Source organism: Microcebus murinus, chromosome 9 (genome assembly GCF_040939455.1).
Source record: "Microcebus murinus isolate Inina chromosome 9, M.murinus_Inina_mat1.0, whole genome shotgun sequence".
NCBI classification, from domain to species: domain Eukaryota; kingdom Metazoa; phylum Chordata; class Mammalia; order Primates; family Cheirogaleidae; genus Microcebus; species Microcebus murinus.
The window spans coordinates 41,592,209-41,608,670 of NC_134112.1; the positions used below are offsets into that span (position 1 = coordinate 41,592,209).

Below are 16,462 nucleotides of genomic sequence, written 5' to 3' on the forward strand. Positions count from 1 at the left end.
GCAAAACTAGAGCTATTTAAGTTGAAAATACAGAACACTGGTTTTGGTTCTCAATTTTAATAGGCATGGAAAAAACTAACAAGTAACATTCACAGAGATTTATCCAACTAAAAACGGCCCTCCTCTTTCTGATCTGATTCAGTGGCCCTTCTGCATAAGTGGGGTTTCTGCACGCTCCCAGCACTCATGCATCATACTCATGAAGACCCTGCAGAAATCACACTTATGCAGCTCTCAGTAATCTCACATTCTTCTGGGAATGACCTGTAACTTATCAGATATAGCATAACAGAAACAACCATTGAATGTAAACATTATTTGATACACTAAAAACTGGAGATTAAAATTTTGAGAATAATATATATTCACAGATGCTTATCTTTCCAATTTTTGTGCAAAAAAAGTCCTGCACTACGAGAGCAAAACATATACAAAAAGATCCTTAGGAATCACTGCTTTAAAAAAAGAGAGAAAACATTTTGAATCATTTAAAAAATACCCTTAAAAATATGTCTTTAGTCAGAAATGGATGCCAAAACAGTTGAGATATAGAAAAAAACAATTAAAAACACAACTGAGTTTTGAGAAAAGTTATAATACATAATCAATACAAATCAGTGTGGCAGGTTAAATTGGAAAAGAGAGGTGAGAGTCACTTTAGGATTTGGGAATTAGAATCACCATTCAGCTGGCATAATGGGAATGATTAAAACTAACAGAAACTGTGAAGAACCTGGTGAGAAAAATTCAATGCAGAGAGTTGGAGTAATTTTACAAATATATTCCCATTAGTTTTGCACTGAAAAGTAAGGAACTTGTCTAAAAGTTACAGTTTTTCAGGGCTTGAAGTAATGAACCAGACAGGTTATTCTGTCTTTGGTCTAACCTAAGTGTTCCTGCACACATCAAACATTAACATTGATGGGTGGCCGATACATGCCATGCACAGTGCTAGGCACAGGGAACACAATAATGAGTCAACTTGGATCCCCACTTCATGACACTCCTGTTCATGATATGAGAAGCTAGAACACAGGGACGTGCAAGGTGCTTAGGGAGCAGAAGAGAGGACTTCACTCTGCCTAGGGGAGACAAAGATGGCATTGAAGATGAAAGATATTTGAAGAGAGATTTGAAGGATGAATAGGAATTTACCAAGTGAACAAAAGGGGTATGGGATAATGAAAGCTCTCCAGGAAAGGGAGAGAAATTACACATGCAAACTTCCAGGAGAAAGGAGTATTCTCAAGATATGGAGAGAAACTCTGAATGGGGACATAGGACAGACCTGGATGTTTATACAGAGGGGTGGGACCAAATCATGAAGGACCATGTGCATCAGACCAAAGTTACTGGATTTTATCCTACAGGCAGCTGAGAAGCTTCTGACGCCATCAAGCAAGGAAACCACATGGTCACATGTGTGGGCAAATGAGTGGACTGAATGAAGGTAAGACTGGAGATCAGGGGCCATTACAGAAACTCTTTGCAACAGTCCACGTGAATGATAACGAAGCCGGTATCACTGTAGTTTGCAGGGGGGGTGGGGCAGGCAGAGGAAAGGACAGATAAGTGAGGTAGGCAAAGGACGTAGAAACAAAGTGACTTGGTGATCACTGGGTTGACTTAGGAAGAGGAAGAAGTCAAGGATAATTCCCTGGCTTCTGACTTGAGAAGATAAGTCTCTATGCCAAGTCATTCTATCTGCTTTCAATTTTGGTCTTTGGCTGTCTGACATTGGTCACTGCTGCCTTGCTATACTTCCTTTGTCCTAAAGAATGTCCCTGAGTGCTATTGAGTCTGGAGGCAGAAATCCTTAGGCAGCCGTCACCGCCTCTGAGTGGTGGTGGTGAGAGAAAGCACCGCCTCTGCCTCTCCCAGCCTCTGTCTACAGCCTTCCTCACCAACGGCAGCAACCTTTCACATGACACTTTTAGTTCTGTACTCGAATCATTTAAGTCAATATATAGTTATTGTGGACCTCAGTAGTACAGGCACTACAGAAAACAGAAGCAAAGTGCAACAGCAGGTTTCTGCAGGGTTATTTATGTAGTGGAGACAGGAAAGCAGTATAGTGCAAAGCAAAGGTTTTGTGGTCAGTCAGGCGCAAGGCTGAATTCCAGCTCCATTAATGTTACTGGTTTTGTGACTTTTGTGACCTTGATATTCCTGAACCTTGGTTTCCTCCTCTATAAAATATATAGATAAAATCACCTACCTCGTCTGTGAAAAGTAATGAGATAATATATGTATCTCCCACCAGCACCATGACTAGCTTACCAGAGATTAAAAAATAAATAAATAAATAAATAAATGCCCTTCTTTACTTCCTGTCTTCTTTTGACTACTCAGAGACTTCCTGCTTCCAAATAGAATCCAGTCATCACCAATGGGTGCTTCTACCTACTTGTCCTCCACCCCCCACTGATGTTTACTGTTGGAAAGATTAAGCTTCTAAGAGCAAGATGGGTTATCTATATCAAAGACTGCTTGTAGTCTACCTAATATTCATCCTCCCTTTTACTCTTATTAATAGGACCCTGATTTTGCTAGAGGTAGCAAAATACCAAGCTAAAAAACATTTCCCAGGCTCCCTTGCCACTAGAGATGTCATAATATAGACAGTAAGACTCTGTTAGAGTGCTTTGGAAAGTTTATAGACACAGGCACTTTTATTTTCCCCTTGCTGTTTTCCTCCTTCCAGCTTCCTGGAAAGTAAACGTGATGGCTGGAGCTGCAATAGCTATCTTGCAACTATAAGGAAAAGAGACTCATAGGACCTTGGCCTTAACAAACCTGAGCTCTTGAATCAATACTTCAGCCACCTTCCATCAGACTTCTCATCACATGGGAAAAATAAAGCCTTAAATTAAGCCATTGCCTTTCAGGTCTCTGTAACTCTCAGCTGGGCATAGTTTCTAACCAATTTAATCCCTCTCACCCTACTTCAGCATGATTTTCAAGGCATCAATTATAATTTCCTTCTAATTTAAAAAGAAACTAACACTTACCAAGTGTCCAATATATATCACACACTATGTATATACACATATAAATAAATATTATATATTGACCCACTAAATTCTTATAGTAACCCTGTAAGATAAGTGGTGAAGCCAAGATCCAAGCTCCAAATCTGTTTGATGATGAAGTTCATGATCTTGCAGCTATCCACACTACTTCAGGGGTTCTATGAATTTGCTACTATGAGAAACCATTACTCCCAAGACAATCTCTTTCTCTAAGTTGGGTAGTCACTCTTCCTACATCCCCTATATTGATATCCAAAATCAACCTGGTAAGCCATCTAAAAAGTATATGGAAAAAAGTATATGGAAAAAAAGTATATGTAGAAAGACACCATAAAGTGGCTGATTTGGCAAGTAATGAGAGCTTCAGACGCCTGGGTTACACCCTGTCTGCAAGCAGCTGGACAAAGTTGATGACCTAGAGAGGAGGCTCCTTTCACTTGCATCCTCCAATCAACAAGGACCGGGAAGAGATCACATTACACTGGAGATTAGTGTGTAGCCACCTGCCAGACTCCACCTGCAGCATGGGGCGAGGTTAATTAAGGTGCCCAATGTAACACGCATTTTCATGAGAAGAAACCTAAGCATAATTTCATATTATTTCTTGAAAGTATAATAATCATATTATTTCTTGAAAGTATATTTCTCTAAGTATAATCTCATATTATTTCTTGAAAGAAAGAGGAGCAAAAGAAGATTAAAATTGGGGATTACATATATCACTAATAAAAAGCATCCTCCAAGTATAATTTTTTTTGTATATTACATAAATATACTTACATATATGTACATATTTTAAACCTTTCCTCTACAAAATGAATCTAAAGCAGCCAACAAGATTCCTATATATATGAATAAGTAAACATATATACGAATAAATTTAAGAATCATGTCCAAGGAAAATAGAGCATCAGTTAAGATGAAAATAAAGAATGCAGATGCATATCTCATAAGGTTCTAATATTAATACTAAAACTGAGCTGTAAATCTAGGGCTGAGCTTCCTTCTAGCCAAAGAAAAATGGAAAAAAAAATGACTAGGCACAAAATTCACAATGACCACAAGAAAAAGAGACTATTGCCACCTTAGGAGAAACAAAATATTTTCTGTTAATATAAAAGCAATAAGAAATCAGAAGACCTAAGTGAGACTTCACAGAGGGAAACCATGCAATGTGGTAGACAATGTCTTAGCAATACCTCTGTAATAAATATCAGAGTGTATCCCATACCAACAGTTTCTGAGAGTTATTCAATCAAGCTGAAAAACTGTTCAGGGAAGGCAATCTGTGCATAACTAAGGCAATGAGGTAGAAATATACAGCTCTCCAATGGGATGGCTTGAGCTAGTCATAAATCCCAGAATATCTTGATGAAAAAATAAACAGCATGTTCTTCAAACTATTCTCCAACAGAAACCAACCTAATAAGTAGGGCTATGCAATGGGTTACTGACTCTTTTCAGTTAAAAAGTTCTGAGAAAGTTTTAATATGCTTTTTATTATGTAAATGGTACTTCAGTCCACCATCGCTGTGCTCTTAGGCATAATATACGCCAGTCTTTTCTCCCTCTGCAAGTGGCACAAAAAAGCAGAGAAAATGTGGGTTGCTATTACCATCCACCAAAAAAAAAAAAAAAAAAAATTATGGCTTTAACTTTTATATTAGGAGGTTCTAGTATATATATCTTTCTATTACATATCTGGTATTAGAAAAAAATTTATGAACTCACACCCATACTGACTTTGTAACTAATTTAAAAGGTGACATGTGAAAGGTATTTTCCTAAGAATAAGACATCCCAAAAGTAGATATTAAACAGTCCTTGTCTGCATGAAAATTAATCTCAATTATTGAACAGAGTAAAAAGAACACAGAAGTTCATTAATGAACAAACAAAAAGTCTGACACACAGTAAGGAATGGGTCTGCTAGGTCTGAAGAAATGTAAAATCTATGTAAATTTAGCTGAGCTTAACTAAATCATGATTTTTTTCCTATATATTCATGCTGGTGCACTCTTGTAGGCAGAGTCACAAGAAGAATAGTAGGTACAAAGAAGAATATTCAGACAATGTCAATTAGACTACGTACATACCTGCATGCTACTTTTCCATTGCCTGAAGACACAGATGAAATTTATCCTTCAACAAGGAATTCTCTAGTGTGTGACGACACCATAAATGTGGTTGTACTTTAATTTGAACTCTTTATATAGTCTCGAGAAGTTACGACTGTAATATGAACCAAAGGAGGACAAAATAAGGACCATTTGCTACTAATTAAAAAACAGGGAATTAGAAAAAAAAGATGGCTGTGGGAAATCGGGAACAGTTGTTCTCCCAACATGGACCTCTCACCCTGCTGATATGTGGTTTTTAAACCTACTAACGTGAAAACTGGGAACAATGGCAACAAAGTGACTACCAAAGTATACACAGAATATTCTATTCGGTTTTTAAAATAATAATTCTAAATTAGAGACAGAAAACTAGATTAGGTAAGCAAAAAGCTAGTATTTCCACATTTTGGTTTTCCTTCTAAATATGTATAATTAACATATTGGATCTAATGTAGCTTCATGCGATGCAGTAGGAAGCTTCTAGTCCTTTGATTCTAATTGCAATCAATTGTGATCAATCAGCAAATGAGGTAGGCAGTTAATGTTCTACAACTTTAACAAACTAAGATTGCTAGAATTAAATATCATTGTGATCATTTTAAGCTACCTAGCTTCATCAAGCAGAGCTACAAAAGCAGCAGGTTAGCGGGTTTCTGGCAGGGAATGATTGGTGCTGAGCAACAGACTGTGTACATGAGCAGAAACATTGCATAAAACTCACATTACTGGCTTACCCACACCATATGTGCAGTTTGGATGGAAACAGGGGCAGTTCTCATACCTCACATGGTTTGGCCTCACTGGCTGGATGAATGAACATTATGTTTCAATGTGCTAGTTAACCCTAATGGAAGCCAGAGGAAAGCACCAGAATTATGACCTTTTAATTATAATTTTTTTTCCAGGAAAACAGAAATTGTGACACAGATGTAATGGAAACAAAAATGTACAAATTTGAAGTTAAGAAAAAGACCTTTACAAACTTTGATAAGCAGGCCTTAGGTAAGTTTATCTTGGCAGTGTTTTGGGCAAACAACCTATGCTAATCTGATTGTCAAACATAAAAATCAGGAGTCTATAGACTGGAAAAAAATAATAAAAAGTATCTTTTATTGTCCTTTACCAGTGGCTGAATTTATCATTTCCCAAAACATACTTTGTTAGTGAGAGCAAGGATCTTTGAAGTGATTTTTGCAGTCTGACAATTTACCTGCAAGGACTATTGAACTATTCCTTCTTAACAGGCGTAAAGCTTGATTAATCAATGCCTAAAATCTCTTCATTATGCAGCAGACCCTCATTCCTCCCTCCCCCATCAAAGCAGTACTATAGAGGTTAGCATTTGGTGGCAAAACCTCAATTTGTTTTCCAAAGAGGTCAAGAGCCATGACTTCTGGGGAAGAAGCGATCTCAGACATTGTATCTAATCCACCTACTTCACGAATTGAAGTTGAAGAGAAGCTTAGCAATGTGACCTAAATCATATACTTAGCGAGCAAAGGAGTCCAGCAAAAGTGTACTTTCTATTCTATTATATCACCCAGCAATTCAGAGAAAATGAAGGTTGGAGAAATGCATTCTACAAAATCTTCTTACCAAAAGGTATCCTGCATAAGAGGATAAACACATCAAAGAATTAAATCTACTGTTCAAGTGAAACCGTGCAATAATCTAACTGTGCTTCACTTCCCAAAGAAATCAGAAATGACAAAGGGTTTTTATATTAGGAGAGACAAAGAAGGAATACAAATCCTGGCATTGCTCTGATAAACTTTTATTTTCATAAACTAATTTTTATAAAGGTAGAAATTAGTATTTTCAAATTAAGAGTCCCAGCATCATAGATATAACAGAAGAAGTGAGATCTTTAGACAATACATTTTCAAATGAATAGGCCCACAAACTTTTTTGAGGAAAAAATATGCCTTTATAAGTGGCACAATGACACTGACAGGTTGATTAATGAGAAAAAGTTTGGGCTGTGCAATATCCAATGAGAAATGAAGAATAACCTCCAAGTTACCTCACTCTTCTCCCTGTTGGAAAGGTCCCTGGGTGTCAGGGGACAGATGTTTTGACAAATATTGATCAGATGTGGTGCTCTGTGATCAACTAATTAAGAGCTCTTACACCTAAATGAGCCCAGGCAGGAAAGTGCAAACATATCTCCTTAAAGATCATCCTCAATAGATTGTTCTACTGTTTTATTATTATACAAATAGTTCTTCTATTAAGCAAAAACTGTCCTTGAGTGCATATATTATTTCCTCATCACCAACATTACTGTCATTTAAAATATAAGATACACTCATTGTAGATAAATTGGAAGATCAGAACATTGGAAAGAATGAATTAACCTATATATCTGTCATCCCAAATGCAACTACTCAGTTTTTTTTAATGTATTACATCATATTTTTCTGCAGTTTTTACATAGCAGCAATCATACTATGCATATAATTTTGTAGATATTTTAACTAAAATTATCAAACCAAGTACTCTATCTTTTATTGAAAACTCATCATCAATGTCATTTATGAAAACTGAAAAATATTCTACTGAGTAAATATGCCATCTTTTTTGCACCTAAAACTTGTGGATTTAAAAGATTATTTTCTTAGAACAGAATCCTAAAAGTGGGATTACTGTCAAAGTACATTAACATCTTTATGGCTCTTAATACTAATTGCCAAAATGCTTTCCAAAAATAATTGTACCAATTTAATCTGCCTTCCATATCAATATCCATTATATTTGTATTTGGGCTATGAATATCTTATGAGGATAAACAGTTTTATAATCTTTATATACCTAACACTTTAAATATATATATTTATATACCATGTCATACTAAAATATTCTTAAAACCAAAATCGTGGGATCCAACAGAACTTTTCCTAAATTGTTGAAATTGTTCTTGAGAACCACCCCCTCCAGTCTCCTTTTTCCTACACCCCCAATTCTTCTCCACACAAAACCCAGTTTGTAATGCACTAATCTTATTCTCTTCTTTTAAGGAATGGTAACCAAAGTTTGCATCATGTGGAATTCACAAAGTTCCAAGATATTTTCCTTCATTTTTATAACTATCTGAAATAAAAACAACAAGGAAATTGGTCCCTACAGAGTCTAAAACCTCCTACAGCTCTGTGAAAGACATAAGTATGAAAACACATCAGAAGAAAAATTAACATGTTTCATTAAGACATGCATTCTATATCTTTTTCAAAAAGTCAACTTTTACGCTGGGGAAACAGGATGGATAGGGAAGAGGAAAATGTTTGATTAAAGGGTACAAAGTTTCAGTGAGACAGGAGGAATAAGCTAGTGATCTATTATACAGAATGGTAAATAACAAATAATAATGCATTGTATATTTCAAAATCACTGAAAGAGTAGATTTTAAGTGTTTCACCATAAAAAAATGGTATGTGAGGTGATGAATTTGTTAATTAGCCTGATTTAATCATTCCACATTATAAAATTATATCAAAACATTGCATTATACCCCATTAATATATATAATTTTTGTCAATTAAAAATAAAAAAGAATGGAATAAAAAAACGTTGTTCCCTAAATTACTGAATTATGAATTCCACATGTAACTCAACTATTTATACATACACAGTGCAGCTTCCATACCTAGCACAAAAGTACTCACACTTTTGTTTACAATTGTACAGTATTTGAAAGTTACCACTGAGGACTAGAGTTAGAGTGCACTTGAAATTACCTGAATAAACAAAGTCCCCTAAATCCCTACATTACCTTCCAGAAATTCTAATATCATGCACCTAACAAGTTTAGCAAAACAGTTTTTATTGTTATTGCTACTATCTTATTTACTGTTTTTGTAACTGCTGTCTATTAAATTTCCTAATACAAATTGGCCATAGGATTATTGTTTAAGTCTTCATTAACAAATTTATATTAAATAAGCAATAAGCTACTTTGGTTAACACAAGTTGTGGGGAGATATTAGTGTCACAGTTTATTATTATAAATAATTTTTTTGTGTCTTCTGTCATTATAACCACAGGAGTGTCTCAATACCACCAGCTGATAATAATCTTTATAAATCTTACTTTGCAGCTATACCATCTGTTAGTTATTATTTTATATGTGTCTCAATATGCAAATGTGAGTTAGTTATCATCCAATACAAATACACTAATGGAATTATGGTTTTGTGGGGAGTTTTTTATCGGCTTGTTTTTGTATTTTATTATCTTTAGCCCAGTAAGTAAATAAAAATAAGTAGATAAATAAAAATATTTCTTAGTCTTAGAGATCAAAAATAAGGGCAAATTTTAAAAATATTTTTGCAGTTACAAATATAAGAAATTTAAGTTCATAAACACTTAATCTAAAAATATCTGCTAAAACTAGGTTAAAATTCACAGTCACCAAAATTAGATATAGTTATATTAAAAACTGAAACTTACATATTCACAACTCCCAAAACACATCTACAAAACCAAAAAAAAAAAAAAACCAGGTAACTGTTAAATCAGTAGCTAATAAGGTTCTAGTTTTCACAATATAAAATACTTTGCGAGACCAAAAATTAGAAAAGAATGATTACTTGCTTGCTTGTAATGTTTATTCTCCTTAAGAGATGAGTCATAATGGTAAAAGCTCAAAACCAGGCCCCCTACAAATCTGTAGGTTTATCTCTCTGAGCTGTGACAGGCTCCTAGACTGCAGAAGACAGTAAGTAGCTGCAAAGTCATTACAACTATCAAGTTTACCCAGAAGGGCTATACAGAAAAAAAGAAGAAACAAAAGGATATGGATAGGTGGTTCACGCCTGTAATCCTAGCACTCTGGGAGGCTGAGGCGGGCGGATCGCTAGAGGTCAGGAGTTTGAAACCAGCCTGAGCAAGAGCGAGACCCCCGTCTCTACCATAAATAGAAAGAAATTAATTGGCCAACTAATATATATAGAAAAAATTAGCCGGGTATGGTGGCACATGCCTGTAGTCCCAGCTACTCGGGAGGCTGAGGCAGCAGGACTGCTTGAGCCCAGGAGTTTGAGGTTGCTGGGAGCTAGGCTGACGCCACGGCACTCTCTCTAGCCTGGGCAACAAAGTGAGACTCTGTCTCAAAAAAAAAAAAAAAAAAAGATGCGGATAATCCTGTAAATGAATAATTAGTTAAAATTGTAACTTTCCCCCCCAAGTCCTAGAGGCTAATATGACTTTAAATATTTTTTTTTTTTAAATAGAGACAAGGTCTTATACCATCACCCAAGCTAAAGCACAATCATAGCTCACTGCAACCTCAAACACCTGGGCTCAAGTGATCCTCCTGCCTCAGCTTCCCGAGTAGCTGGGAATTACAGGCATGTGCTACCAAGTCCAGCTAATTTTTTTTTTTTTTTTTAATTTTTGTAGAGACAGGGTCTCCCTGTGTTGCCTAGGCTGGTGAGCCACCATGCCTGGCCATGACTTTCATTTTATAATAATAAGCCCAAAAGTGAGTTTATAGGAGCTCACTCTATACACACCAAAAATATGGTGAATTTTATTAAAAGTTACAAATTACTCTTAAAACATGAACTAAAGCACAACTTCAGAAAAATCACATTTTGATGACTAGATAGTTCAATGATAATTAGTTATCCTAATTTAGGTGATGATATCTTAGGATCATATACAGGAAACTATAAAGTAGAAACAAGATTAACTATTAATAAGTTATTATTGAGAGAACCCCTAAACTACTTTAGGAGGGGAACAAAAAGAGATAAATGAACCCTCCAGGAAATACTGAAAAATTATGATTTTTCTGGATGCTATACTATACTATTGTCAGTTTTACAAACTACAAAATCCCCCCAATTATTTAATGTAAATCAATTTGCTACTTTTTATAGACATCTTTTGTGTAAATTATTAAAATTTCTCATAAGCCACTTTATAAAAATTAACCTATCTGATGTTCAAACCAGACCCCTTTTTCAAAATCTATTCTATCTAGATGTTAGAATTTCCATGATGCTGAGAGAGGTACTTGGATAGGGAACATGGCTTTGAAACATAGTTGGGCTATAAAATGTGTGGAAAAATATCACAGACTACTTAACAAAATATTTTAACTGCCATTAAAACTACACCGGATCATAGGCCAAGTTATATTCATTTCATTTTTTAACCCTTTATTGTCTGTCGTTGAGATTCATGTGTGTAAAACGGTTTTGTCTAGGATTTGCCTCTGTATTTCTAAAATGTTCTTAACGAAGAATTTCATTTCTTAGGAACTTTTTAATCATATAAAATTCATCAGGTAATTAGACAAAATTATTCATGGTTCAAAGCTCATTTAATGCCTGATGCCTTTCTGAAGATATTCCTTCCCCCACAGAAATAAATGTCAGTTATCTTTGTAGTTATGGAGCTCAAGAACTTATTTTATTCTATGTTACAATATCGTGACTTGGTGAATTTTCTAATTTTCCATGAATAGATGGAGAATTCTTGCATCTGTGAGAGTCACTGACTCTTACATATCTTTATATTCTCCCTACCAGTCATATCTAACACAATTCCTTAAAAATAGTTAGGCAATCTGATATTTATCTGAATTCACAAAAAAACCTATTTTGGTATACTAAAACCTACCTTTTCCAAAGATTCCTTAGAAAAGCAAGTATATTTTGGCAACTATACAGGGTATTTTTAAGCTTTATGGAACCAATACTAATTTACCAACTCTGTTATCATTATAAATAATATTTAAACATTTCTTGTATAGTCATTAAAAATTAAAATGAGAATCTTTCCTGTTAGTACAATAGTTACAATTTCTTAATGAGATGTATTTTTAAAAATGAAGCAAAAAAAAAAATGAACTGAAGTTACTAAACTTTTCCTTGCTAATATGGTAAGAGTGCCAAAAGTAATGCAAATTAACAGATTTTTTTCAATGTAAGAAAATCCTTTTTTTACAGTGAGAAGAGATAGACCTATGTGTTTATAATGTAAAGTAAAAAACAGAATTTAATGAATATAAGTGGATCCCTTATTTATTCATTGATCTATCCAGAAATCATTGACAGGGCATTTACGCCACATCACGTGTCCAACAGAGTGATAGTTGCTGAGGCCATAAAGCTAATTAAGGTGCAGTCCTGCCTTCCAGGAACTCGAACTGTAGTGAAGTCAAATAAGACAGCATAAGTATTAAGAGGACATTGAGGTTATCTGTGGCTGGGAAAGCAGAGAAAAAGATTCACATAGGAAGGGTTTAACAGGGAGTTTAAGCTTTATTATGCAGGTTTCAAGGAATTTTTTGAGTGTGGAAGTAACAAAACCTGCTGTCCTTTTTTAGAAAGAGATTTGGGGAAGAAACTGCTCATCTCTAATAATAGTCTAGTGAACAGATGAAGACCTAGTTGGGGTAGGAGAAACCAGATTTGGAAGGTATTTGGTAGGCAGAATCAATAGGACTTGATGATAGATTTGATAAGGAGGTGAGAAGAATGCGTCAAGATGACATTTAGGTCTTTAACCTGGCAGATGGATGATGACATTAAATGAAATCTAGATTATCAGTTAACAAGTATTTATTGAGCACCTCCTATGTACCAGACACTATTCTAGGAATACAAAGTCTGTTTTCATTCTAGTTAGTCAAGGGAGGCAGATGGTAAACAAATGAATAATCTGAGATAGTGATAAATGTGATGGACAAAATAAAACAAGGTTATATGACAGTGAAGGGGGGCACTTTAGCTGAGGTAGTCATGACAAGTGGCACTTGCATGATAAGGAAGGAACCAAGTGAAACTCTGAATTTTTTAAAAAAGGGCTACCAAATACAAAGGCTGAGACGGGAAAGAGCTTTACATCATCAAGGGACAGAAAGGCAGCTGGCACGTGGGAATGGGGATGGAGGCGTGGAGAGAGCGTGGGGCTCCAGTAGCCCACCGTAAGGAACTTAGTGTTTGCTTTAGTTACAGTGGACGGCCAGCAGATTATAAGCCAAGGAGTGACGTGATGTGACATATTTCTGTCTGCTATGTAGAGAATGGGCTTAAGGGGGAAGAATGGAGGCCTGCTAAAAGTAGTGGTCTATACTGTCCTAATAGTGGCTATGTAGAGACACAGATTCCAGATACAGAGGCCAAGATGACTGCACTTGCTGACGGACTGGAAATGGAGCGTGAGGGAAAGAGAGGTGCCAAGGGTCCCGCAGGGGTTGGTTCTAAACCAGAGATAGAGGATGATGATATTAAAAAGAGATGATAAAGACTTGGGCAGAGAGAAGATTCAGAGTGGTGGGGCCAGGAATCAGTAGTTCCTTCTTTGGTCAAGTGAAGGCTGAACTACCTAGAAAATTGTACGTGAAATGTTACGCAGGCAGTTGGATATAATCTAGAACTTAGGGGAGAGGTCTGAGTAGAGATATAATTTGGGAGTCATCAGCCTCTACATAGAACTTGTACTTATTTTTATTTTTTTATTTTATTTTTAATTATTATGGGTACATAATAGTTGTATACATTTACAGGGTACATGTGATGTTTTGATGCAGGCATCCAATGTGTAATAATGAAATCATGGTAATCGGGGTAGCCATTACTTCAGGCATTTATCATTTCTTTGTGGTAGGAACATCATGATTCTACCCTTTTAGTTATTTTAAAGTATTCCCTAACTTGTTGACTGTAGTCACTTTGTTGTGTTGCCTGAGTCTTTTTTGCTCATCAGTGAGCTCTCTGATAGCAAACACTGTCGTTCCATTGCCCAGGAGCTATGCAGATAGAAGGCATTTTTGAAATATCTGTTACAGCATAAGTATATGCATCCAGCCTTAATAATTAACAATTGATTATATCAACGGAGAAACTAGAAAGTAGCACAATATTGAGCTAGTTTCAAATCTCTAGGGATCATAATCTTAAAAGTTTTCTTTCCTTAAGAATTAATCTTGGAATTCTTTCTACCAATGAATCAACTTTGAAAAATAATCAAGTTCTGCAGACATTTCTAATAAGTCACATAACTGCTATGGTCTGAGTGTTTGTATCCCCCCCCTCCCCAAAATTCCTATGTTGAAACCTAATCGCCCAGCTGATTGTATTAGGAGGTGGGGGCCTTTAGGGGTGATTAGGTCATGAGGGTGGAGCCCTCATTAATGGGATTAGTGGCCTTATAAGAGGCTGAAGAAACCAGAATTCTCCCTTTACCATGTGAAGACACAGTGAGAAGGCATCATCCATGAACCAAAATGCGAGCCCTCACCAGACACCAAATCTGCCAGTGCCTTCGTGTTGGGCTTTCCAGCCGCCAGAACTAAATAAAAATATTTCCGCTGCTTACAAACCACCCAGTTTATGGCATTTAGTTACAGTAGTCAAACAGACCAAGACACTGACTAAGCATCCTGGCAGATGGATGATGACACCAAATGAAATCTAGATTATCAGTTAACAAGTATTTACTGAGCACCTCCTATGTACCAGACACTATTCTAGGCATACAAAGTCTGTTTTCATTCTAGTTAGTCAAGGGAGGCAGATGGTAAACAAATGAATAATCTGAGATAGTGATAAATGTGATGGACAAAATAAAACAGGGTTATGTGATAGTGAAGGGGGGCACTTTAGCTGAGGTAGTCATGACAAGTGGCATTTGCATGATAAGTAGTCATGGATGATTTCTGAACCATTCTTGTAGTCATTTACCAAATCCCCAAATACATAAACCTTTATGTCCTGTCAGAGATTCTACACATGGTCAGCATTATTAGTTGAATGATTTATTCAACTAAATGTCTGAATAAATGAAAGAGATCAAGCTACTTCAATGCATAAGCTGAACGTTTTTCTTTGTCCCTGTATATGTTAGTTTCACCACTATGTATCTGGCATCTTGCACAGTGCCTTTCATATAGTCAGTGTTTAATAAATATTTGTTGCATACTTGAAAGAATGAACACAAAATTTTATGAGAAAGATGATTCTTTTCTTCCTCCTCCTGAATTTACTTCCGATGTCACATTTTTAAATAAATTGTTTCCTTGATTGTAAAATATTTGCTCACTGTGAAAAATATGAATATAAAAAATAAAAATCTCTCTTTTTAAAATAAATGTAACTCTCCATTTATAACTCATGATTGTATTAAGTTATTCATTTAACAAATTTTTTTTGATTGTCTACTCTGTTGCTAAGTGTTGGGGATATTATGGTGAATCAAACTGGCCAGAGCCCTGTCCTGGTTGTATGTAGCAATACTCTCATGTGCTATAGACAGAGGTGTAACACCACGGGGAAAGTTTCAAAATTCATGAATACTCTCTCCACCCTAAAAGTCAACATTCCTCTTATGTCTTAAAGATGATTATGTCAGTGATTAAATATATTTCAGACACTAACAGACACTAACATTAGTATATGCATTATTTATATTAAATTAAATAATAATTATTAACAGTATTCTAACTACATTTTAAGTACCCTCAAAGAGCAAATAGTTTCCTCATATGAAAAAGAACAAGCACCACAAATAGCCTACTTTTTCTTCAGAACATTTTCAAAGACTATACTTTAATGCTAGAGAAAAGGTAATATAGCTCTGAATGGGTTATTGTCAAACCTTTCGCTATAGGTTTATATACTATTTACTCAAATGTATTAGAAAATAATCACTTAACTAAAATAGTTTAAATATTTTAACTTAAGGGCTCAATTCCTCTTTTATTAACAGAAAGCTTCCATTTCCAGCACTAGGGAAAGCTTGGTCACTCCCTGTACCAAGAGAAGTCACTCCCTGTACCATGATCCACTAACTTTCAGAAGATCATCTGTGTCTTCATACCTAGGCACCTGTCTGCATAGCAAGAGCAGAAGTTATTATTCATCATCAGAGAATATGTAATCATAGTAACTAGTTCAGTTTTATCCCAAAGGACTCTCAACGGTATTTCACTTACCTCCAGTGGTGGGTTGCCTTCAACTTCTGGAGTTTTACCTCTTGCTGACAGTCTTTGCTCATTTGCTGTATCTCCTATGGGGCAAAAAAATGAAAAAATAAAAAACCAGAAAAAACTTTACCATACTATTAAGGCCAAACTGTCTTCTATTTGTTTGAAATATTTTTTGTTATTATGTGTTTCACATAATGAAAGCAACCACTATTTTCTTTGTTGCAAAGTAAACAAGTTAATTTTTAAGAACAGTAATTTATACAGGTCTCATAAATCATCCATAAATACATATATATACAACCTAAACCAGAAACATATCCTGTTTTATATAGATTTATTCTGGAAAAATCAAATAAATTCATATTTTGTAAATC

The 16,462-nt window shown here is 35.4% G+C and overlaps 1 protein-coding gene across 1 annotated transcript in view; it reads right to left on the bottom strand.

Annotated features, from left to right (window-relative positions):
* UMAD1 (UBAP1-MVB12-associated (UMA) domain containing 1) overlaps positions 1–16,462 on the bottom strand; it is a 228,351-nt gene that overhangs the window by 69,933 nt on the left and 141,956 nt on the right. Inside the window, exon 3 of the mRNA XM_012757065.3 lies at positions 16,095–16,168. Coding sequence (XP_012612519.1) covers positions 16,095–16,168 — 74 coding nt within the window. The remainder of the gene's footprint in view (positions 1–16,094; positions 16,169–16,462) is intronic.